The 25,232-nt window shown below is 38.4% G+C and overlaps 1 protein-coding gene across 2 annotated transcripts in view; it reads right to left on the bottom strand.

Annotated features, from left to right (window-relative positions):
• LOC150083142 (glutamate receptor ionotropic, NMDA 2B-like) overlaps positions 1-25,232 on the bottom strand; it is a 350,422-nt gene that overhangs the window by 166,582 nt on the left and 158,608 nt on the right. Inside the window, exons 3-4 of one of the 2 annotated variants that reach the window (XM_090377838.1) lie at positions 24,088-24,272; positions 15,190-15,440 (exon numbers count right to left, since the gene is read on the bottom strand). In XM_090377838.1, coding sequence (XP_090233964.1) covers positions 15,190-15,440; positions 24,088-24,272 — 436 coding nt within the window. The remainder of the gene's footprint in view (positions 1-15,189; positions 15,441-24,087; positions 24,273-25,232) is intronic. The other variant, XM_090377839.1, reaches the window with a different exon arrangement.

The raw sequence follows: 25,232 nt of genomic DNA, 5'->3' as shown, positions 1-25,232 counted from the left end.
AGCGTAGAGAGGCGCGCCCGTTACAGTCCGCAGCTCCATACGCGAGGTGCATGTCGGCCAGTTCAACGTTTGAATACTCGTCCATCCTACTGCCTCGGGACCCGGTTCGCAAATGCTGACTTCCAGCGGGATCGCTGTTCACGCGACCTCCCGTTCAACGTCCTCTACCGCATGACGAAGGCATTTCGGACCCTGCAATGCTATGTGATTCCGATTCGTCTTTGTACCCCCACACCTCCTGCAAGTTTGTCGCACTGGTAGTGAATTACCCTGTATAATGCGAGTAGGAGTAATCTACAGACCAGGTGATTGTGAAGCTTATGACGAAAGCCTCTACATGCAAATGTAAGCGTCGATGTCTTATTATGGGTGATTTCAATTTGCGTCTAATTGATTGGAGAAAATGGGAAGGAAACTCGACATGGAGAACAAAATTTTTAAATCACCTAGATGACTGTTATTTGTATCAATATGTCAGGGAAAGTATTACAGAAAGGAATATCCTAGACCTCATCATCACCCATGAATCAGATGACATAACAGGGCTGACAGTAGAGGAACCAGTAGAATGAAGTGATCACGGAGTTCTACAGTGGATGATGATGCGAAAGGTAGCAGTAGTAAAAGGCAAAGGAATTGGTTTTAATTTCAGAAAAGGAAATTACGATGCCTTAAGGTACTACATGGCCTCTATTAACTGGGTAGATATCGCACAGAGAACGAATACAATTGAACTGTGGTATACCTTTAAAATATTAATCATAGATGCCTTGAATGCGTATTTACTATTAAAAAAATACTCCACGAGGAGGGTTCCAAGTTGGATGAATAGTGAAGTTGCCACATTAATTGAGCAGAAAAAGAAGACATGGAAAAGTTACAGTGCAATAAAAAGCACTGAAGCCTATAACAGCTACAAGATGATCTGTAAAAAGAGCCACAGAAAAGGTTCGACAGGTAAAGGCAATTTATGAGAAATCGCTAGCAGATCGAGCAAAGAGGGTTTGTTTGTTTGTTTGTTTTTGTTTTTTGGTTTTTAGGAGCATTAGCAACTAAGGCCATATTGCTCCGGGATATGCGGTGGTCATTCTCTGAACCTTTCCGCATCCTCCGTATTTGGTAGAGACGGGCTCGAACCCCGGTCTAATCAAGAAGCGTGCGCTACCCACTGCTGACCTTTACGTAAGGGAAAGGGATAGTATTAAATACACCAGCTGCCGTTGCAGATGAACTCAAACTTTACTTTGCATCAATATTTACGGAAGAAAAACCTTTTCTGGCAATGGGGGAGCAAAGTTGAAAAATATGTAATTAATGATAATGAAATTTCGCAAGATTATTTAATGAAAAAACTTTCGAACCTACAGGCCAGTAAGGCTCTTGGAGTTGATGGCATATACCCCATAATCTTAAGGGAGGCGGCAAGTGAGTGCATTGAACCATTGAGGCTAATTATGCGAGCATCACTAGACTAAGGGGAGATTCCCTTGTATTGGAAAAGTGCCAATGTATCTCCCATACATAAGGGTGGCTCTAAAAGTGAAGTGGGAAATTATCGACCTGTGAGTATGACTTCAGTGGTAGGGAAAATCATGGAGGCAATGTTCAAGGGTGGAATTCAGGATCATTCATTTGGATCGAATTGAAATTCTCAAGGATACTCAGCATGGTTTTGTAAAGGGAAAATCATGTTTAACAAATCTGGTTCGCTAATTTGAAAGGGTCACTCACGAGCTGGATTTAGGGAATAATTTTGACATTGTTTATTTAGATTTCAGCAAAGCTTCTGACTCAGTTCCACATGAGCGGTTGCTTTATAAGCTGGAACAGGTTGGAATCACTGGGAAAATCCTTAGATGGATAGCAGGATGGTTCAGAGCAGGAGGCAGAGGGTTGCGATAAATGGCTATTCCTCAGATTGGGTTGATGTAAGAAGTGGGGTTCCCCAAGGATCAGTATTAGGACTGTTGTTTTTAATTTTCATAAACAACATCGATGAAGAGATAGAGGGTGTGATGTCTAAATTTGCAGATGATGTTAAAATTGGTAGAGTAATTAATGATCACTGTCAAGCTGAGCTGCTTCAGAGAGACCTAGATAGACTTCAGGAATGGTCAGAAAAATGGCAGTTATGCTTTAATCCAACAAAGTGTATTACAAAGTGTATTACACCTGGGAAACAGTAATCCCAAAATAACTTATTCACTTGGCGGAGTTCAACTAAACCCAGTACTGGAGGAAAAGAACTTGGGTGTTACGATACGGTCAGACATGAAATTCTCTGAGCATTGTAAACAGGTTGCAAGGCAGGCCCATGGTGTCCTATCGATGATCTATTGAACTTTTGCAAGTAGAGATAGGGACCTGATAATCCCATTATATAAGGCTTTTGTTAGACCACGCTTGGAATACTGTGTTCAAGTATGGGGACCCCACCTAAAGAAAGACATCGAGCTTGTTGAAAGGGTGCAAAGACGGGTAACGCGCCTGGTGAGATCCCCAAAAATGGCGTCCTTATGAAGAAAGACTTCTAATATGTGGGTTGCAGCGTTTGGAAACTAGACACCTTAGAGGAGATTTGATTGAGGTGTTTTAAGGCTCTGAGAGGCATCAGTAAAATGAATGAGGACGAAATTTTCAAGATTATAAATGATGCTAGAACTAGGGGACATAAATTCAAGTTACGGGGGGGGAAATGTTTAGATTGAACTGCAGGAAGTTTTATTTTAGCCAGCGAGTTATAAATTACTGCAATAATTTGCCTACATGATGGGTGGTAGAGGCTGACAGTTTGTGGAAATTCAAAGGATATCTGGATAGTACCTTCGGGTGAGGGAAGCGTATAGGATGATAGATTTAATTTCCTTTTCTTTTATTATTTATTATTATCTTTTTTTTTATCATTGTTTTATTCCGTTTTTTTTTTTTTTTTTTTTTTTTTTTTGGCTGATGCAGCATAAGCATGCGGCCATTACTAATACTAATTTCTTGCAGTCAGTATCCATATCCTGGACATTTTGGAGCATCTCCATTGGCAGGAATCTCTCGCCCTTCCTGAGCCTCCACGCCACGGACTGTAAAGAAGGGAGGGCCCTTAAGGGTCTCGGAGGGATTCTCCAACTACAAATCTGCCAAAAACTTGGCGTGTTGATTTCCTTATCATTTTAATGGTGATGAATAAGCGGAGGGTGAAGATCTGTTCTGAGACTTTTCTGTTGTTTAGAAATTTGGTCATTTCTGAAGTATGTGTGAGGGGTGGAAGCTTGTGCTTGAAGAACACCCACCGAAGAAGCCAGTACTCATCTTATGATATGATTTTTACTGGGACTCTCTGACATGAAGGAGGTACTGTTTGGCAAGCCATCTGGATCGGCAGACCTTGTTGTGAATATCTAATTTAGTAAGGGACTTAGGTCTTCCAAAGTATGCTGCTGAAATTCTGGGATCCAGACTTCAAGTGAAGAACTTTACTTGCACCAGGTACATCATTTTCCTGGTACAGAAATCGTCAAAAGGGAGTTTATACAGTATTTTTCACAATAAAGTCCTCTCGAATATTGCAGTGATATCGCTGGTTTAACAAATGCCTTAGGAGCTCCATCATATGTTCCTAGTGAATAGAGACTATTTATAGACTCTTCTAAGACTAGTTTAAAAGGTGTTCTCTTGTGTAATGGAGATAAATACACATCTGTGCGAGTTGCTCATTCAGTCTACTTAAAAGAAACTTATGACAATCTAAAGTTGCTTCTGGAGAAAATTAAATTTCAAGATCACGAATGGCAACTATGTGGAGACTTAAAAGTGGTATGTATGTTGTTGGGGCAACAGGTTGGATACACTAAAATGCCACGCTTTATTTGTGAATGGGATAGCAGAGCTAAAGGTTGCATTGGACAAAGAAGAAATGGCCTCGGAGGTACAATCTTACATCGGGGTCAAAAAATATTGTGCACGAAAGTTTGGTGAAGCCAAATACTTTTACCTCCACTGCATATCAAGTTAGGCATAATGAAGCAATTTGTTTGTTAAAACATTAAATAAGGACGGCGACTGCTTTAAGTACCTTTGCAGTAAATTTCCCGGTTTATCTGACGCAAAACTTAAGGATGGTATCTTCATTGGTCCCCAAATTAGAAAATTGGTTTTAGACAGTCAATTTGAAACTACTATAACTGACGTTGAAAGGGAAGCCTGGATTGCTTTTAAAAGTGTAATGGAAAACTTTCAAGGAAATCATATCTCACAGGATTATGGGAAAATTGTTCAAAATATGCTCGAAAAGCTTCGAAATTTAGGTTGCAATATGAGCGTCAAAATTCACTTTTTGCATGCCCATCTTGATTTTTTCCCACGAAAATCTTGCACAGATGAGCGAAGGACAAGGGGAAAGATTCCGTCAGGACATAAAGGAAATGGAGCAGTGGTACAGGGGAATGTGGAATACAAGCATGATGGCCGACTATTGCTGGTGTTTAAAAAGAGAGAAACCTGGCACTGTTCATAAAAGAAAAACGATTAAACATTCTTTTCAAACAAAGAGACGAAGGTCTGATTAATGAAAAGTTTCAGAATTTTGATTAATATTTGTTAGTATTTACATATTTTTTGATATATGAAAATGTAATCCTGTCAATTTATCATTACTAAATACAATAAAGTTATATACTTTCGTAAAAAACACAATACTTTTTTATTTCTTAAATTGTGATATATCTGGATGTGACAGAAAAAAAATCTAAGTGATATTTGAAATCGCAGCAACATATTTCGGTAGTAGGACCTATTTAAATTCAAAGCCCAGTGAACAAACTTAAATTAGTAAACCAGTGTTATTATATGTGTGGCAACGGCTTCCAGGAGGATGTTTTCAGGGAATTGAGATCAAAAGTATGAAAACTCCTCCATGAGCATTATTAGTGTCAGATCTATCCTGACCGAAGACAATATAATTTTTAATTGAAGGGGAGATTTAAGCTTTTAATTCATTTATTTAAAGGACATGGCAGCAAGATTGTAGTAGCGAATTAGTTCGTAGATATCATCAATGTTGCTGCGAAAAACTCTTCAATTCCATTGTATGATGTTTTCTATTATTTTATTTTGTAAGAGGAAGATAAATCTGTCTGCTTTTTATGAGTGGTTGTTGTAGTAGTAGGATTTCAGGAGCATTAGCAATTAAGGTCATATTGCTCCGTGTAAGTTGCATCTGTTCTTAGGTCCATTTTCTGGTTGCTTGACGAAAAACCCGATTTTCCGAGGGAAAAAACCATGCTGCCCTCGTAAAAAATTTTCATATCATCGACAGGACTCGAACTCAGGTCTTTTCCACTTAGTGTGAGAAGAAAGGCGATTCTATCAACTGTGCTACCCACGAGGGATTTCTTAAGTGGGTTGCTTATAACGATCAAGTTTTGATTTTTCTTTTCTTTGAAAGGTAGGGCATCTTGATTAATTCATTCTTATCTTCCGTATCATCAACATCTACAGGTAATTCAAGTAGTTCTTCTTGACTGGTCGTGTTATCTTTATACATGCTTGATGGGTGTGATTGCTTCACCTCAACAGGTGCATTATTCCTTTGGTCTTTGTTATTTTTATTTGGTCTTTGTGATTTAGTTTTTTTTTTTAACATTATATAATAATGTTAATACTGGATATTTTATTGAGATACTTTAAAATTTCTGTTAATATCAATGTCTGATTGTATGGGTGTGATACCATAGTAGAGAAGTTTATTTTGTGTTGTTCTGCAGATACTTTAATTGTGGAAAGGTTCGGCTGTAAATGGACACTGCTGATATTTTGGCAAATAATTCGGCTAATGCATTCGCTATTTCTGATGGTACTGACAACTCCTGCCGTTTCTAGTTTAGGATTGAGGCTGGCGACTGCACGTATTTAAAAGAAAGTACTTGGATTTTCTTCGATATGAGTCTATTGTCCGTATAAGCAAACTTACCCAGGCGTCTTTCTTTGCTTTTCTTCTTATTTAGTGGAACTTAGCCTAAAGTCTTTTAAATTTAATTAGATTACCAGTTGTAAGGAATTTGAGAAACAGATTCCAAGCTCTATTTTTTGTCTGTTCACAGTGTGTGCACTCTTGATTATACCAGTAACTGTTGTGTTTAAGTTTCCCAGACAAAGATTTAGGTATTGCAGAAGTAGCAGCATGAAATATCTGGTTGGTTATATGATCCGTGACATTATATATGGTCTGGGACTGGACTATATCATCATCAAACTGAATTAGTGAGGCATATTTGTGCTAGTGTACCCTACGGAATTTCCAGGCGGGGCACTGCAATGGGAGCAACTTTATGCGTGTGTTTGAATCTTTCAAAGGACCGGTAGATGATTACTATTTAATGGATTATCAAGAAGTGGCCACTCCCTCTTGGCATATACTGGGGTGGAGAGAGAGAGAGAGAGAGAGAGAGAGAGAGAGAGAGAGAGAGAGAACGGATCGAAAGATCTATTGCAATCATGGATAATGTAGGAAATTGGATATAGGTGGGCTTTTCAGTTTTTAACAGGGTACGATGATGAGCATTATTGGTATTAGTATCGGTGTTTAAGGGCAGCTGAGACCAAAATGTGCCAGTTCGTAGATTGTGAAGGGTGATCATTTAATTCACGGACTTGTGCAAGATTTTGTTTACCGCTCGAACTTTCCATAACTGTCGCTAGAGGCGCGCTCTCTAATTCGCTACTTACTGAGCAGACTCTGTGGGCGCATGCCAGTAATTTTCGAGATAGTGTGTTGTATGAAGAGTTTTTACAGCCGCGTGTCACTGACGATCGCTTTGAAGCAAGTATCACTTCGGAAATATAGATTGAACAGCGATAAGTGATTCGTTATTGTGTCTGACGGGGCTTAAATACACCGGAAACAGTTAAAGAGATGACTGAAGCGTATGGTAATGAGTGTCTTGATAGGATGGCCATATTCCGGTGTGACCGAACTTTCCTGTGTGAAGTGGTTTCTCCATCAAGAAAATGTAAGCAGAACGGAGATGGGACCCGATCAATTAGATTTTCTGTCATTTGAGGTTGAAGAGAAATTAGGAGGGACCCATGTATATAGAAGCTATTGTGAGAGTGAAAATCAATTACAATGCGTATTGCCACTATTTTGGAAAGAGTCTGAAGAGAAACATGTTTGGATGGAATGTTTTTTCTGACAATAATCGCCATCCCTCCATGAGCTGGTGTGTCTTGTCTTAAGACAATATACTTTTTAATGGTAGGCCACCTCGTAAATTTAAAATGTTTTCTCTAAAGCTATGGCAGCAGGTTCACATACCGATCGGTAAGATCCCGCAAATCGTATTTTGTATTCCTTAAGCCTCTACAATTCCATTGAAGGATTCTTTCCATTATGTGGCTTTATGAGTTGTTCTTGGTTCTGACAGCTTTCTAGTTGTATAGTTGGCTTGTATCTATCTATGTTTGTTTTGTCTTTCTTAGGAGATAAGGGACGTGTCATGTCCATCTCATCGGTTGCATATAGCTCTAAAATTCCGTCATCTGAACCATGTCGTTCGTCAAAGTCTATTCCAGTGGAGAGGGATGGTTACCGTTTTGATGTATTCTGTCATTTTTAGTTTAAATTTTGGAGAAACATCGGTAAGAATAGTAATTGGGGTCTTACTATGTTGTTCAGCTGCTTGTTGGGAACGACATTGTTTGGAAACAGAGTGCAATGAACGCGCCCAATTATAAATAGATATATGAACTGATATATGTGTGTCTGAATCCATACTATGTGTGTGTGTTATAGGAGTTTAACGGCGCATAAGCTGCTGTGGCTATAATGCGCCTATTCACAGGAAAATACTAAAAACAAAATTTAGGCTTAACCACTTGATTTTGTTTACAGAGATATTTTAGAATTCATCATATAGTCCAATTATTTTCAGATAAGAGAAAAACTCGTTGATGTTTGCATCATCTCCAATAATATGTTGTAATGTCATTGGTTCTCGTAGATTTCTCAGAGAAAACAGGACGGATGTTCTGTTCTGTTGATAGTGAGGGCAGTCAGTCAGAATATGTTTGACTGCTAAATTTGCTGAACAGTATGGACACTGAGGAGGATCTTCGCCTGTGAGTAGATGGAGGTGAGTCAGATAACCCCGGACATGATACCGTGAAGGGTATTGTAGGGTCGTGGTACCTGCGTGTACCGATGATCTTTACAATAAAGATCTTATTTATATGTATGTCCAATTCGTGCCCGTGATAGTACCACTTCTTCTTTTCGCAGTTTTTGTGCTTGAGTGCCAAAGCTTTGGATCGTGTTTCAACTGGTAGAGATTATTATTGGTTGGGGTGTTCCATAGCTCTTTCCACTGCGCGAGACATGCTGTTTGTATGATGTCACTGTAGTCAGAGGCTGGAACTGGAACGGAGGTTAAATCAAAATTTGATGGATTTTTAGCTGTTTGATCAGCAATCTCGTTCCCCTTTATCCCCGAATGTGCTGGGATCCAACAAAAGGTCACTGTTTAATGAAATTCTTCAATTTGTAATAGGAGTCTTCTGATTTGATTTAACACAGGCTGAACCTTGTAGGAGGAGTTTTGCATTGTGTAACTGAGCTGAGAGAGTCCGTATATATTACGTATTTTAGAGATGGGTAGAGATTCAGGTTATCTAAAGCTAATGTTATTGCATGAGGTTCTGCAAAGAAACGCTATACTCAGGTGGAAGGGCAGGTGGAATGATAGTAGAGGGAAATACTGCCGCTGCGCCAACGGCTGAATGTGATTTGGAGCCATCAGTATATATATTGGCAAAAAATCAGCGTATTTCTGAATATGGCTTGAATGGAGTTTTTTCACATTGAGTATCGGTAGAGGATTCTTCTCCCACTTATGAAGATAAGTATCGAAAGTTAATTGAGGAGGGGGAATCCAAGGTGTTTGGGAGCAATTCATTACTTTTTGCCTGTCGAAAATAGGAACATTCCAACTCTACATTAATTCAATAATGTCTTATTTTACTGGGTTTATTTCTGTAGAGGTTTTGCAGTGATGGATTAAAGAGCTATGGCTGAATAGGATGCTGACAGCAACTTTGTATTCAGGCTGCATAGTTAAGAAGTACTGTTTTCCTGGAGGCAAAGAGGGGGACTCATGGACTTCAATATATAAATGAGTAGGAGATGTCCTGAAAGCATCAAGGGCAATCCGCAATGCTGTATAAGATCCAGCCAGCGTAGTGTACTCTTTCGGGCAGAATGGTAGATTGGAGCACCATAATCCAAACGGGATCTGATCAATGCTCTATATAAGAGCAGCAAATATGAACGGTTTGCTCCCCAAGACAGGGCAGATAAAACTTTTAGTATGTTCAGATTTTTGAGGCAGGAAGTACGCACAAATTTAATGTGCTCAAAGAAATTTAACTTCATGTCAAGGATTAATCCCAAGAATCTGACGTTGTTAGTCAGTGGAATGGTATAATTTGATATCTGAATCAGGAATTGTTCAGGAATCCATACTGACTGGAAATGTTGACCAGCTGTAGCATACATACTCTTTGTATCTGTTTTTATTATTTGTCTTCTCCCTTCTGAGTTTGCCACTTTCATTTTTGCTTTATATTTCTGAATTTTTTTTCTTATCTTCCATAGTTCACGTGTTTCTGAGAAAGCTGAGTAGTTACCCTTACAATTTGGGCAATGCGGAGTGATAATGGTGCAATCAGATTGGTTATATATCTTTGACCCACAGTTAGGACATATTGCCTCGCCTCAACATGAAGTTTGTCAGTGTCCATATTTTTGGACACTGACTCATAAAAGACTCGCCTGGTGCAAAGAGCATGCAAGATGGACGTTAGAAGACTGGAAGAAGGTGTGCTGGTCGGATGAGACACGTTATTTACTTCCACACTATGGATGGTCGTGTACGAATTTGGCGTCAACGATATAAGGCTCTTGATCCATCATGCATGGTATCAAAAGTGCAGGCCGGTGGAGGCGGTTGTATGTTGTTGGGCATGTTTCACTGGCAGCAAGTTGGACCCCAGGTGCATGTAAAACAACGTATCGGTGGTCTCCGCTATCGTAAACTGCTTGCCGACTTTGTACACCCCAGTTTGTTACACTTTTTCCCGAATTGCGATGGGGTCATCTCTGCGCCATCGGGCACTTGTTGTACAGGAATTGTTTGAGGAACACAGTTCTGACTTCCAGCATATCGATTGGCCTCCGAACTCCGCCGATATCAATCCCATAGAGTACTTGTGGGACACTATGGAAAGGCATATCAGGCGTCTGGATACACTAATCACCTCCATACCTCCCGAACGCTTCCGACATCTTGTTGAAAAAAATGCCACCTCGGATAGCTGCTGTACCGAGGGCAAAAGGAGGACCTACGAAGTATTAGGTCATAATTCACGGATCACCCAGTGTATGTCGCAAAGAGAAAATCGCTTGTCACTATCGCTTGGCACTGGGGATCAAAGTGTATCCGATATCAGTCTTTATCGCATTTTAACTATTCGAACATCGTTTCAACCTCAATTTTCAGAGAGCTGACCAAAAAGAACAACGACTTCCTACTGATATCTATGTTTTCATTGTCAGTAGTCTGAAGGAAATGGATTTAAATAAAATGACTTTAGGGAAATTGAGTGCTTCTGAATATAAATTATGCAATGCAATGTGATTTGTTTACTATGGATTTTACGTTTCAGGAAATATTAGCTTGTTATTGTAGAGAAATATTAAATTGTGGCAATCTCTGTTTAGACCATGCATAGTCGATTACAGACGTTAAACAATATCAAAAGAATGGCAATTCTATTGATATATAAGGAAATTTACAGCTAGAAGGAATATGTACGCGAAATGATGCCTTGCTGCATACCACACATATTGCTAAATGTAGAGTTAAATTAAACCAGCGATATGTATCTTATTAAATTGTTGCGTTACTCTACGCTGACATCTTCGAAGTACATAAAGAATGTGTTTAAAGAGCGCTGGCTTTTAGATTTTAATTAATCTCTTGGTTACAAGAATTCCAGTTACGTGAAACGGCTTTCTAAGCTATTTCGGTTATGTTCTTTCCTTCAGGCATAAATGCAATACGAAAATATATTTGAATTCATTATTCATTTTCCTTTCGCTGTAGATATCTCTTCTGCAATAGAAATCTCTTCCCGAATAGATGTAGTAATGTCTTATGACCTTAAGATTTTAAGTGAGTGCCAGCGCTTGCTGAATAATTCGAACAGGAATATCTTTCCTTATAACGTGTTTAGATTATTACAGCGTGCCCCATACGGGGGGGGGGGGGTTAAGGATTTCTTCTTGGAAATGTCACACTACATTCGCATTTCGCCAAGGAGTTGGAATGGATAATTATATAAATTTAAAAATTCAATAATTTTTAAAATCAGACATATTATTAAATCATGCGTATCATCCTTAATTTATATAATTTGTCAAAATAAAACAAATTAAGTAGAGTATTACATTTTGCGTATATTTTAAATTATACGCAAAATGTAAAAATTGTATTTGCAGTTATTTTTAGAACAGTGGCGATGGGGAAGTACGTCATAAAATAATACCCTGAAATTTGTTGACAGCGTCTTCCATGAACCATGAATCTATACTTCTGTAGAATCAAGGTTCCGTGCTAATCAGATATATATATATATATATATTTTATGAAAACCATCACCTTCAGTGAGCAATCGGAGAGAAAACTGGACAACTAATTACAAAAAACAGTTGGCAAACCATAAGATGGAAGCTTGTTTAGAAGACCTTTATGCCAAATACGATCGAAAGCCTTTGAGATATCAAGAGCAACTGCTTTGTTTTCACCGAACTTTTCCATTGAATTTGTCCATAAACGGGTAACATAAGCCAGAATATCACCAGTGGATCGACACTGACGCAATACATACCGGCGATCGTTGATCAGACTGAAGATTTCTAAGTAGTTTAAGAGTTGGCGGTTAATTGATTTCTCCATTACTTTAGAAAGAGCAGAAGTGATTGCAATGGGATGATAATTGGATGGGAGGGATTTGTCACTCTTTTTAGGAACTGGCTGGATATGAGCAAATTTCCAAGCAGAAGGAAAAACACCTTTGGAATAAGAAAGTGAAAAAAAGGCTGCAAAGAAACAGGAGTGAGTTCAGGAGCACAGGTTTTGAGAACAAGTGGAGAAATACCATCAGGACCTGAAGCTTTCTTAGCATCAAGATTCGTCCAAATCCTTCTGACATCCTTTTGACGGAAGACCACAGGAGGCATTGAATGGAGTGTGTTTGGAATGGAGGGAGGTGTTTTACCAAGATCATTAATACACGATTTGGAAGAAAAATGGGATGCTAGCAGGTCAGCTTTATCCTTGGCTGAAGTGACAACAGAACCATCTGGTTTTGACAGATGTGGGAGCAGAGATGGGCAATAGTTGTGGCCAATAGCTTTGGTAAGAGACCTCTGGTCTCTTAGAATGCTCGTCTACCATTAGGGCAAGAGCAAGTAAGTTTTCTACTCTTAGCCTGTTCAAAATCTAATTTGTACTGATTAATGACTGCTTTACAATTGTTGCGAGCTTTGGTGTAGACAGAAAATGAAAGTGAAGAACTGGAAATAAGTCAATTACGATATGCAACCTTCTTCTCTTGAACAGCCTTAGCATATTTATTAGAAAACCAAGGTTTAGATAAAGGACGAGATTTTGAAGTGGAGTGTGGGATAAAGGATTCCATTCCTGCAAGAATAATTTCACTGACACGATCTGAGCAAACGTTGACATCAGAAGTTTTGAAACAGTAATCCGACCAAGGAAAAGAAGAAAAGAAATCTCGCAGGTCATCCCATTTTGCATTCTTGTAATGCCAAACAATACGAGGTTGGGAATAGCCATGAGATAAAGATTCCATTGGAGAAGAGACAATCGCCAAGTTGTGATTTGAAGTGCCTAAAGGACCACTCACTTCGACCGTGTACTTAGAAGAGTTGTTTCTGAGGAAAATATCAAGCGTGTTGGCTGTATGGTTAGGATTGTCTGGTATTCTTGTAGGTAAATGAACAATCTGTGCAAGGCCATTAGATATTGCAAAAGGCTCAGCATCTCGACCAGCTGGTTCGTTGTGACTAGAAAATGAAAGCCAGCTGTAGTTGTGAACATTAAAATCACCAAGGAAAATTACCTCACTGTTAGGAAAGTTGGACTGGAGAAAATCAAGTTGCAAAGAGAGGAAGTCAAAAAGCTCCAAGTGATTAGTGGAGTTGGGAGAACGGTAGAGACAACAGATGAATTTGACACAGTGAGGCAGAGAGATTTTAAGCCAGAGAAAATCTGAAAGAGGAGATTCCAAAAGAGGGATCGCTTTTGGAATCTCCTCTTTTCGATTTTGGAAATGTACATCGTTGAGATGCAAGTGGAAATGGACATTGTTGAGATGTCCATTTCCACTTGCAGTCTGCCAAAAAACTGAACTGAGACCACGCATATTTGTGAAATGAACTAGGAAGTGTTTGGGAGGTTTAGATCTTTTCGCAGAAGAGCTTGCTCTATTAGTGCACAATGTTATGAATTGTTTGTTTATTATATTTGTTTTATTTATCTATGTATATAATTATTTATCTGTTTATTGAATGCGATGGTTTGTGATTTCATATAATAGTGGAAAATATTTACTAATTTTGTTCAACCTAAAAATGGACAGTTTTATTATAAGGAAGAATCACAGAGGATATGCGAAAATAATATTAAAAAAAAAAAACTGTAAGGAACAGGGAGATCATCCACGAAAAAATTTTACCCCTAATAGCAAAGGCGACATTAATTCCGCGGAGTAAGTAATTAATTGATGGGATAAAAGAGGACTAAGTATTAAGGACATGGCAACACAAAATTCCAAAAGGAGAATGGGAAAGCTCCAACATCACATGACTCCACATGAAATCTCATTTTATTGAGCAAAAAACCTCCATCCAAAGCAAGACTGAGTACAGAGAGTTCCGGGTATTTTTTGGAGTTTTCGGTGGGCGAAGGGGTCGGGGTGGGTTAACCGAAAACCCCCCAGCCGTATTGCCCTATTCGGAAGCTGTATTGCACTCTGGAGAGGAAGACATTTTCCTCCAGATACCACATAAGATGAACGTTGACCATTCTCTCTCTCTCTCTCTAGGAGTTTGCACAGACAGCTAGTCAGAGAGCAATAGCACGGTAGTTTTTTGGGACTTTTTTGATCTTTTCTTGGCATAAGAAAGGCAAGTAAGGGCGCCTTATGACGGGAATCCAGAAACTGCTCTTCTTGGACGATTCTATTATACAGAATGAGCAGTTGGCCCATGGATTTATCTCACATATGATTGATCATTTCATAATGAATGAGATCTGGTCCGTCAGCGCTTGCTTTCCTAAGAGACAAAGCTGCTTTAAACTCTTCTATTATGAAAGGCCCATTATAAATTTATATTTGAAGTTAATTGGCTGGTTTTCAGGTTTGCCTTTCAGTAACAGGAACTCTGGGGAATAAGAAAAAAATGTTGAAGAGATGGCAGAAAACGTCTATCCAAAAGAATTGGCTATCGCAGTTGGGTGTGCAAGAATACAACCATTATATTGCAGGACGGACCGATTCCTTTATGGCACGAAGGCGAATATGGCGTGATTTGGCGCGTGCACGTTTGAAGGCTAAGAGATTTACTGTGAAAGGTGGTAGGATATCGTATGAATATCCCCCAAGCTTTGTTTTGTGCCTTTTTTTCTCTTATGCGTTCAGAATTCCACCATGGTTTTTAAAATGGTGGAAACCCGGGTACATGTTTTCGGAACTGTAATTGCAGCTGCATGGAAAATGTTTTTGTGATTTACGCCAATGCATCGTTGATAAGCCACGGTAAGGAGCCTATACTGACTATACTGATGTTAAACTCTGCCAGGTGTTGAAAAGCATTTTTGTAGGCCTAATCAATCTTTCCACCGTGGTAACCTAAGAGGTAGACACGGCTTCTTGTTAATTAGGCTGGTTATCACGGGAAGAAGTGATAACTTCCTGCACCTTCCGCGTGAATAATAATTATTATAAAGACATTTGTTTAACTTTAAATTTTAGTAAATTATTAATTAAACAGAATATTAGTGATAACATAGCACACCTGTACTGTTATCACTAATCAAAAAAGTACCTAATTCGTACCAAGCATTCCTGGTGGAAATTGTGGTGGAGCAGGTTTATTAACAAATCCCACAACAGTTTGCGTGACGATCCAAACGTAGTTCTTTCCTGTGATCTTCAGCTCGGTGGCAGCAGACATAATCTCTATGGCCTCCTCCTTTTCACAAAAGAGCAGGAACACTCGAGTTTCGCTGTTCGTTATGTCTCCCATTTCCAATTTAATTCCTTTGCGATCTTTACTTTTCAACGTTATAATTTCCAAGATATAGAACCTGATATAACATATAAAAAGCAATTGTGAAACCTTCAGTCGATCTTTAAGAAAACAACAGAAATAAGTAAAGGCGGACTGATCAATACTAAAATCTGAAATTAACTTCACAAGTATTATAAAGACTTTTTTTTTTGGAAATGTGGATTTTTATTATCGTTATTAAATATCTGCTAAGAAATTACTCTGAAGAATTAATCATTCAAGGTGTCATAGCGGTGTTCATAAATTGAAAAGCTAATAGAAACCAAACTATTATTTTTAAGCCACCCGAATAATTAAATTCATCTGCCGTCCTGTGTGTCTTGTGTCTGTTAATGCGTGTGTTCTACAGCTGATTTGTCTGGACAAAAACCCCAGTTTCTAGGGAAGAGGAACCTTGCTATTTCCGCCTGAGACTGATTGACTCAGTCAAGGAGTGAAAAAAGTCCATTAAAGTTCCTAACGTCATCGACGGGATTCGAACCCGAACCTTTTCCATCCGGTGTGGGGAAGACGGTGATGACACCACTGTGCTACTCGCGCAGACGAAAAGCTAATAAGAAGGTTGCCAAGAATAAAAGGAGTTAAGTGAATGCAGAAGGGAAATCAGTTTAGTTAGGAGCATAAAAGAAGCTTGTTACTATCGCAGAAGGATAAGGTCCAAGAGCAGACCAATACCGTGTTACATTATGTCCAAATATGCCTGATCTCTTTCCAGGAATTTTAATTTTTTCGTAGCGAAGATGACATATAATAAGAAAAAAAAAATAATTGGTTTAGTTTTTGTTTTTTCTTTTTGGCGCAAGAGCAACCGAGGCTATAATGCTCCAAAACCAAGTCAATTAGCTCAACACAATCAAAATTTCAGTGATGACCTAAAGAATTTGGTCACTATGTCGAAAATAACAATAAAATATATAACGATAGAAGATAATGAGGTATAAAATATAACAATAAAGGATAATAAGGTATAAAATATAAAAATAAAGGATAATAAGGTATAAAATAACAATACAAGAATAAAAAGGTATAAAATATATAACAATAAAGAAATAAAAATAAAAAGGTAAATTTTAAATACGAGTAAAAACGTTAATTGATTTCAAATAACTGAAAACAGCAGGCATGTTGATTGCCGGATGGACTGAGCGTTAAGACTCAGCCAGATGACTAAAAGCAGTAAAATATAAAAGATGGTGTCTACAACTTGTACCTCGATTAAAATATGACATGTATTAAAATATGAAATGTGTCAAAATTCTCCCACGTAGGAGAATCATCTTCCATCAGCAGAAATGCATGTGTAAGAAGACCATATCCTATGCGGAAGCGAACTAGAACCACTTCTCCTCTACGGTTATTGTAAAGACTATACTATACTGCCAGTGTTGGATTACAGGCTTTATCTGATATACCTTGTTCCATTCAGAGGATGATGCTCCTGAATATGGCTCTAGTTTGTAGAACTATCTCCACTCATACGCTACAGATTGTCGCAAGGAAAATGCCAATTGACCTCTTACTGATTTACAGAGTAATGACCTTCAACATTCGGCGTGAAACTCCTTTTATTATTCGTGATCTTGAGTTCGATTTGGCTAATGATCCTAAGAATGAGACTAAGCGAATCTTAGATACCTTAATGACTCTTAGGAATCATTAAGATATCTAAGATGGGGTAACTCAAATAAAGGTGAAATAACTCGTAAGTTCTTTCCCTCTGTTGTTGATGTTCCACCAGAAAAATGGTTTGTGCCTAATCTACAAACTTTTTATTAACCGGTCATGGCTTATTTTCAGCAAAGCTGAATCAGCTAGTTGTTTCGGAAAAGTCGCACTGTCACTGCACGGCTCTGGAGACAATAGAGTCATGTTTTATACCATTATCATGAGTACTTGGATCTCAGAAATTAATTTTTATTTGCTAGTCTCAATCTTACTCACCTGACCGAGGGCGATGAGACTCAATTAATTAATATCTTTATTGCAGGCAGTGAATAGTTAGATGGATGCCTGATGCATTATACCCATAAAAGCGAAAATGCTAGGGGTTTAACATGAAATTAACTAATACAAGAAAAATTACATAAAACATATATTAAAACATAAAACGCATAATTACATATAAAAATTATTTGTATATTAACATAGGAAATGAAAGAAATTTTTTTTTTCATGCTGCACACCTGCGCGATGAAAAAACGATGCCAGTCACTCGGCTGAAGACGAAAGCTGTTCCCTCATGATGCACCTTCTGTACGATTTTGTCCTCTATAAACATTTGGAGTCTACATCGATCTCCTGGACGTTGTGGAGCATCTCCATGGGCAGGGATCTATCGCCTATCCTGAGCTTCCACGCCACAGACTACAGAGAGGGGAGGGCTCTTAATGGTTTCGGGGGATCCTCCAATTGCACATATGCCAAAAAACTTGGCGTATTGATTTCATCCGCTATCATTTTAATTGACACGAGCAAGCGGAGGGTGAATCCGTTCGGAGACTTTTCTGTATTTCAGAAGTTAGGTAATATCTGAAGTATGTGTGAGGGGTGGCAGTTTATGCTTGAAAAGGCCCCACCGAAGAAGCCAGTACTCATCAGATGCAATGGTATTTAGAGTGGTTGATTAATACTCAGTTAATTAAGTCTGAGGAAGATTTCCAGGCTTTCAAAAATATTCCAAGAAATTATTCCTGAGAAGATTAGTGCTGCTTGAACTTGAGGAAAGAACAGTAGAAGGCTTATAGATTACTGACATAAACTCTGTGTTCAAGACGTTGAAATAAACAGTGTTATTGATCTGGTACGAGGTAAAATCTTGTAGTCAATGATGCCATATGGCTCATTGTGCCATGTGCTTGTCCTGTGGTTCCTTGTGCCACAATTTATATTTCTAATTTTTATTTCTGTATATCATATGAATGTGTATATTGTCTGTATAATAATAATAATAATTTATTTATCCCTATTTTATGTTACACGTTTTTTGGGAGATAACAGCAAAAAGGGAGGGAGAACACATAAGCCAATGGCTTTTTAAGGGTGTTCCCTTAAAAACGATGAATATATAAATATACAATTGGAAAATATACAGTTCTGGAATTGTACAGGTAATGTTTAACAGAAAAGACAGAAATAAATTGCAGTTTTTTGTATATTTCTTTACGGAATACTTCGAAAAGCATCACTAGTTATAATATCATTGTGAACATTTTTACAATTAAATGAGGAGAGAAAAGAAAAATTATGATGAGTTGTCTGCACAGAAATTTACAAACTATTTGCCAACTGCTTCCTTTGACATTTGTACATTATTTCCATGTTGGTATTTTTAAAATCCAGGAGTTGAGTGGAAGGTAATTTGAATCATACATCCCTGGTGATGTGTTCGATTAGTAGTTCCTTGAATTGATTTAGCGAAGTGACATCATATATATATCATATGAATGTGTATATTATCTATATACCATATGAATCTGTATATAATATATATGTATGTATATAGCGGAGTTGCCAGTTTCTGGCCGCTTGCTAATAAAGATGAAAAATAAATAAATAACCTGTCTATGCCAAGATTGTTGCCACTAGGAGAGTTATGTAGAGTATATTAGCTGCCTGTAGTCCGTATAGGGGACTATCACGCTATTTTTGTTGTAGGGTTTGGTGACCTGGCTGCGGTATCAGCAAATTGGTTACCCTTGATCCCAATGTGGCTTAGGATCCTGCGGAAAGGGATGTAGAAAGAACGCCCAGTGACAGAGTGAAGCGTCTGCTGGACGTCAGGTATGGACGAAGGCTTTAAGTATACTACAGGTCTTATCCCCGAGAAAGCCTGTAGTATATTTAGAGAGTCAGTATACGCCATATACACCTTGGGAATTGTTGATTTTAATGTGGTCCAAGATTAATTCTATAGCATACAACTCAGCTGTGTATATGCTAAATTCATGGGAAAGCTTCACAGATATAGCGATATCTGGGAAGACAGCAGCAGATCCAACAGTGGCATAGTATTTAGGGTTAGAAGATTGCGCCGTATATACTCTGTGATGGAATGCAGAACTACTGCATAAGTCAGAAAAAGCGTAGTGTCTGGTTTATGCAGAATTGTGTTATGTTCTGTAGTTGTGTCTCTGGCTACTTGGCCGCAGGGCCCCTAGTGGAACGCTATGTTGCCCGCCTTCACTAGTGGGAGGTGAGCCAAGCTACCTTCATACTCTGGCTGATCTCCGCTAGAGTCGCCTGAGCTTTCCGGACGGAGACCAAACAAAAAAAAAAATGAAGAGAGAGGGGAATGGGAAGACAGTAGAAGTGGTGGAGTCAAAGTAGGCAAAAGGAGGAGGATAAGGAAAGAAGAGGTGGCAAGGGATCACTCCTGGTCTGGGAGCACACCGAAGGTCAGGGAAAGGAAGACAGCTTGTAGAACAAGGGAAATCTGCAAAGTTGGAAAGGTGCAACGGGATGTGTCTGAGTTTGATGCAGATCCGACAGATGACTCTGATTTCAAGCCATCAGTTGATTGGTTGGTTTAGTGTTTAATGGCGCATTGGCAACTGAGGCCATAATGCGCTAAGTAAAAATTAAAGCCGATACAAAAATTTTGGTAGCCTATAAACTGGCTACCACGTCAAGAAGGTAAACACGGTATTCTACGGTATAAAGGTAAATGAAAAATATAAACTTAAATCTTTGTATATAAATTGATCGATTGTAAAAAGTTAAAAACGTCAGACATGTTGTCTCTGTTACCTAAAATCTGACTTGAGTGTAGATGGTTCAGCCAGATTATTAAAATCCCTAAAAAATAAACGTCGTGGTTCTATAAAAGCAGGACACTCTATAAAAGCGTGTTGAATAGTGTTACACATCTCACACATAGGTGGGTCATCCGCCCTCAGAAAAAAGGAATGTGTTAGATGACTATGATCTATGCGGAGCCGAGCAAGAACAACTTTCTCTCTTTGAACCCTGCGTAGACTGGACTGCCATTTCGTGATTACATGCTTAACGTGATATAATTAATTTGTGTCCTGCCCATACATGGAAACTTGCCATTGGGAATATATAATTTAGAGCGTATTATTTCCTTGTAGTCTGTATAGGGAACTGACAGGCAATGATGATGCAGAGAAATGGCTGACTTGGCAGCGGTATCAGCTAATTAATTTCCCAGAATCCCAATGTGGCTTGGGATCCAGTAGAAGCGAATGTCAAAAAGAGAAAAGAGATTCAAAAAGAGAAAAAAGTATAAACTCCTCTGATCGTTTGGTCGTCCCGGAGTATAAACAGAAAATTTATTTATTTATTTATTTATCTGCTAGATCTGGGACAGGGACATGCCTCATAGATAATAGAGTCTGTAACACGCTTGATGAGTCACTTGATGAGTTACCTTTGGTAATCGCTATTTTTAATGTGATCAAGGGCTGTTTCTATTGCATGCAACTCTGCAATATATTTGTTGTTATTATTATTATTATTTAGTAATTAAAGCGGTCCCAGCCAACCAATGATAACCCCGCTGTCAGTTACACATAATTTATCAGTACTCTTATATACTCCCTCTCCTGTTTTTCCCAAGTACAAGGACGGAAAAAACTGTCAAGACCAAAAAAGACTGATAAAAACAAACTGAGAATAATCAAATTACATAAAAAATAAATATACATATAATTAAATTTCAAAGTCCAACGTTCATTGGAAAGAGCTGCAACTGTTCACAGTCTGTTGGAAAGCCAGCAGCGCAAGGAGCTGCCGAGAATAGAAATGCCAGCACAAGGAGCTGAAGTTGCAATGGTATAGCAGACTCATGCCTCCACCAAAGCAAAGCCTTTAAGAACGATATCATAGAACTTTAGGTAATTCGGCACTACACCATACCGCATTACAGATCCAAGGCTTCCAGATGTAGAAGAGACTTCCGCCTAAGAAATATAAATATTGCAGTTGCAAAGGCTTGGAAAGCCAAGACGTTCTCCTGTTTATCAAGTAGAATTGTCTCTCAGCCGCCTGCCATAAGATTGCGATTACTAACCCGAGATATCAGTTCAATTCGTAGATCGCTGTACTCCTCACAGTTGTACATAATGTTTCCATGATACTCTTTCGCCACAATGACAACTAGATCTTTCAGTGATTCCTAAATCATGCAACTTTGCATTAATCGAACCATGACCAGTCAATAAGAACATAGCTTGTACGTTTGGTGCAAACCATTTGAATTTTATCGAGGCTGCATTTCTTAAAACTGGGAAAAATGTTTATGTAATCCGCCCTTTATCACAAACACTCCAACGCTCTTGCCAGACTTTTACCAAAGCATCCAAGATTCTTGCCCTTTCCTTCCTGGGATCTGCCAAGATGTCCTCCTCTATATTCAGGTGGCTTACTTTTGCAATCTTCGATTTATCTTTTCTGAGAAAATATGAACGCTGTCCACTTCCATTTCCTCCTCAGCACAGAGTTCCAAGATTGAATCATCTTGTACCTCCTTCTCCTCGACATCCACGTTTTATTCGGTACCGGGGGGTGGGGGGACTTCAATTCAACTTTCTTAGTCTTTTCTTTGGAAATTACTTTTGTTACTTGTGGAGCATTAGGAGGTACCGATATAAGAGTGGCAGCTCTTTGGTCTTTCTGTGCAGGTTTTTTTGAGCTTAAGATGTAACATGTGATGGGAGTGAATGACTCTTTTGGAGGAATGGTCATATCCGTCTGAGTTCCGAAGGAACATCTCCCTGCTACCATCTGGGAATAGGTGGGCTGTTTAATATTTATAGGTTTCACCGTTTTCTTTGCCTCCTGGTATGATATGTTCGGCTCTGCCTTCAGCCGTTGGATTTATTTTTTTTTTCTTTCCACCTCTGGAATGCTTATGAGTAGGATGGATGTTCCCCCTGGCAGTTAATGCAAGTGGGTTTTGTGATTGAACATGCTGTTGTTAAACATATGTTTCATGGTCTTTTTCACCACATCCAACGCCTCAACGGCAGGCCATTTTAGAATGCCCATATTTCTGACACCTAAAACACCGTAAAGGATTTGGAACATATGATGCACTGGACAGTTGATGTAACCAGCTTTAATCTCATTAGGAGACGTCGGTGAGTTGAAAGTCAGAATTATGTTTCTAGTTTTAACAAGTTTCCCATCCCTACGCGAATTAATTTTCTTAACGGCAATAACTCCCTGTGGTTTCAGTTCAAAGCAAATTTCCTCCTCGGTAACCTCGAGAAGGTCCCACTCTGAAATGACGCCTCTCGATGAGTTGAGTGTACTATGTCATGTCACTGTTATGGGTATTCCTCCGATTGATGTTGCTCGGAGTAGCTGTTCAGAATGCCTGTCATTTTTAGTGTCAATTAAGCGGTCCCCAGAATGGAGCCCATTAACTGATTTGGGGGAACCTGCTAACCCATCTAACCCTTTCTGTATAAAGAAAGGTGACATTTTGCCAATCTGTTTTTCGCTGATGAAATGTATAATTAAAAACCTTGGGACAGGCCCTGGTGGTATTTCAGTTCGCTGCCTCTTTGTAGCAATAGTGTCTTCAATCTGTGTCTTCATCTATATTTGAAACAGGACCACCTGTCTTGTCGAAGTAGGGGCCAATGTGGCGTATTGAAGCTGGGCCCCTCAGCCACCAGCATCCCCCTTTCCGAATTTCCACGGGTCGCAGAGCACGGCAAACACGCCGGATTCCATTGATGTTAGCCTGGAACCTAGTTAGGGAATAATTATAACGAGGAGGACGCAATCTTTATAAATGTGTCATTTTGATTTTTACAATGTTCTGTGCAGAAATTCAAATAATTTCTCGCCCATAATAAGAAAGTTCATTTAAGTTTCTCTTTTGTCACCAGTATAACTTGTCATGCAGCTGGCGAGCTCAATGACTAGTTATAATGGAGGCAAAACCTTGGTTGTGTAGAATTAAATCTATTGTTTGTGCGCAATAAGAAATTTTTAATATTTCTAATAATGCAATGGTTCAAAATTTCATCGATGAAATTTTGAACCATTTACACGAACTATAATATATTTTTAAATTATATACAGTGTGTAGATTATTCAGCGAAAGATATTCAAACTTCAGAGGTTATTAGGAGAATTGGAGTCGAAACTGTTGTATGAACATTTATTCCACTCTTTGTGTTGCACGGCCATAACAGCTTTTTAAAGTTGTGAGTTCTCCTCTTAATTCGAAAACTTCATCTCATATCAGTCGACAAATAACAGAATACGTACCTGAAATGGCCTTATTTAGTCTTATTATTTGCTGGTTTAATTGTGGTAAGTCACACGTTTGTCCCTGGGATCTCGGGATCTTTTTCTGTGGTCTCCTGTCACAAGCAAAAATCGCAGACAACGAAAGAACCACAGTTTAGTGGCCAGTAAACAAAATAAGATATTCGAGTGGATTACTTTTCATTTATTCGCTTTTAGCAGCAAACCGTGTGTAACCATAAATGTCCATACAACACTTCGTGGGACAAGTTATACATGTAATATTTTCAACTCCAACTAACTAGTATGTCTGTATGGTTATCGTTTCGCAGAACACACGCTATGCATCAAAGTTTTCTTTCCGATACTTAGATTCTAACATAAAATTTCGAAATTTATAAACATTGAAGACATATTTTACTTATTTTAGAACCTCCTACTTGAACTCGCTGCTCATTTTCTGAGCAAGGTCCCTCACAGCTCGTATAAAATCGTCGTGGCCTCCTATCTCAGATGTTATTACAGAGAAGTGATTCCAAGAGTAGTGTCTCAGGATGTTCAGCATCGCCTCAGACTGATGTTCAATGGATGGTGCAAGCTGTAATATTCTTGAATCTAATCTCCGCTGTGTGAAAGAAAAAAAACTGTCAGTAAGATGGGAAAGATTGAAATTTTAAAACTGGCAAGTATTTATCTCTTCTTCAGTTCAAAAAAATAGATGGTCAGATGAAGAGACTGAAGAGATAAGTACTTAAACTGACATGCAATCGTTAGAATATAATAGTCATTACAAGAATTCTTACAACAACGTGCAGTGCCGTGCCAGCAGCATTCTTAAATTGTTTTAATGCACAACGAGTAACAGTCACAGATAAAAAAAGATTTCATTAATAATAAATAAAAATAATTGTACATGCAGTGCATTTATGGGAGATGAATTCTAAAGAAAGGCAAAATTATATAATTTCGTTATCAAAAGTGCTTTGTGCGCTCCATAGAGGTTTGTATTCTAAACAGTTCTGGTATAACTGATATCATTTAAAACAATCTCTCGTTATATGCATTCCGAGCGAATTTATTACACCTTAGCTTTCTATTGTTTGTCAAATTTTCATAAGATAATAATGCAGGTTTTTTTCATTTCATAGAAACATAAAAAAAAACACTCGATTTTCAATTAACAGTCATAATTGAACGACGCCCGAAAATCGATCCCGTTTATTGAAAAGAAATCCAGTGGAAGTTCCATACGCTTTCATTATGAGAAAATTAGCATAAAAAAGTATTTCAGATCTATTTGAATTACGTTCTAGTGAGCCATACGGATCGATAAAACTTTTATATTTGTGCTTCTTTATTTTATTTATTTATTTGTACTTGCACTAGCTGTAAGAATAACAATTCTGAACCGTTCAAGTTTATTGAGAGGTTCAAGAAAGTTAATCCAACGTTGAGAAAAAAAAAATCGGCTCGTTCAGTTATAACGGTAGTGTATCCTATTCGCCTTGTTCTTATGTTGCCGATTTTGTATCTTCACATAACGTGTCATCCCATATCATACTCATTATTTCTTAAAAGAGAGAAA

Source organism: Mastigoproctus giganteus, chromosome 7, assembly GCF_048544385.1.
Source record: "Mastigoproctus giganteus isolate SK-2022 chromosome 7, ASM4854438v1, whole genome shotgun sequence".
NCBI classification, from domain to species: domain Eukaryota; kingdom Metazoa; phylum Arthropoda; class Arachnida; order Uropygi; family Thelyphonidae; genus Mastigoproctus; species Mastigoproctus giganteus.
The sequence above is the reverse complement of the archived record's forward strand: the minus strand, read 5'-3'. Positions and strand labels throughout refer to the sequence as shown.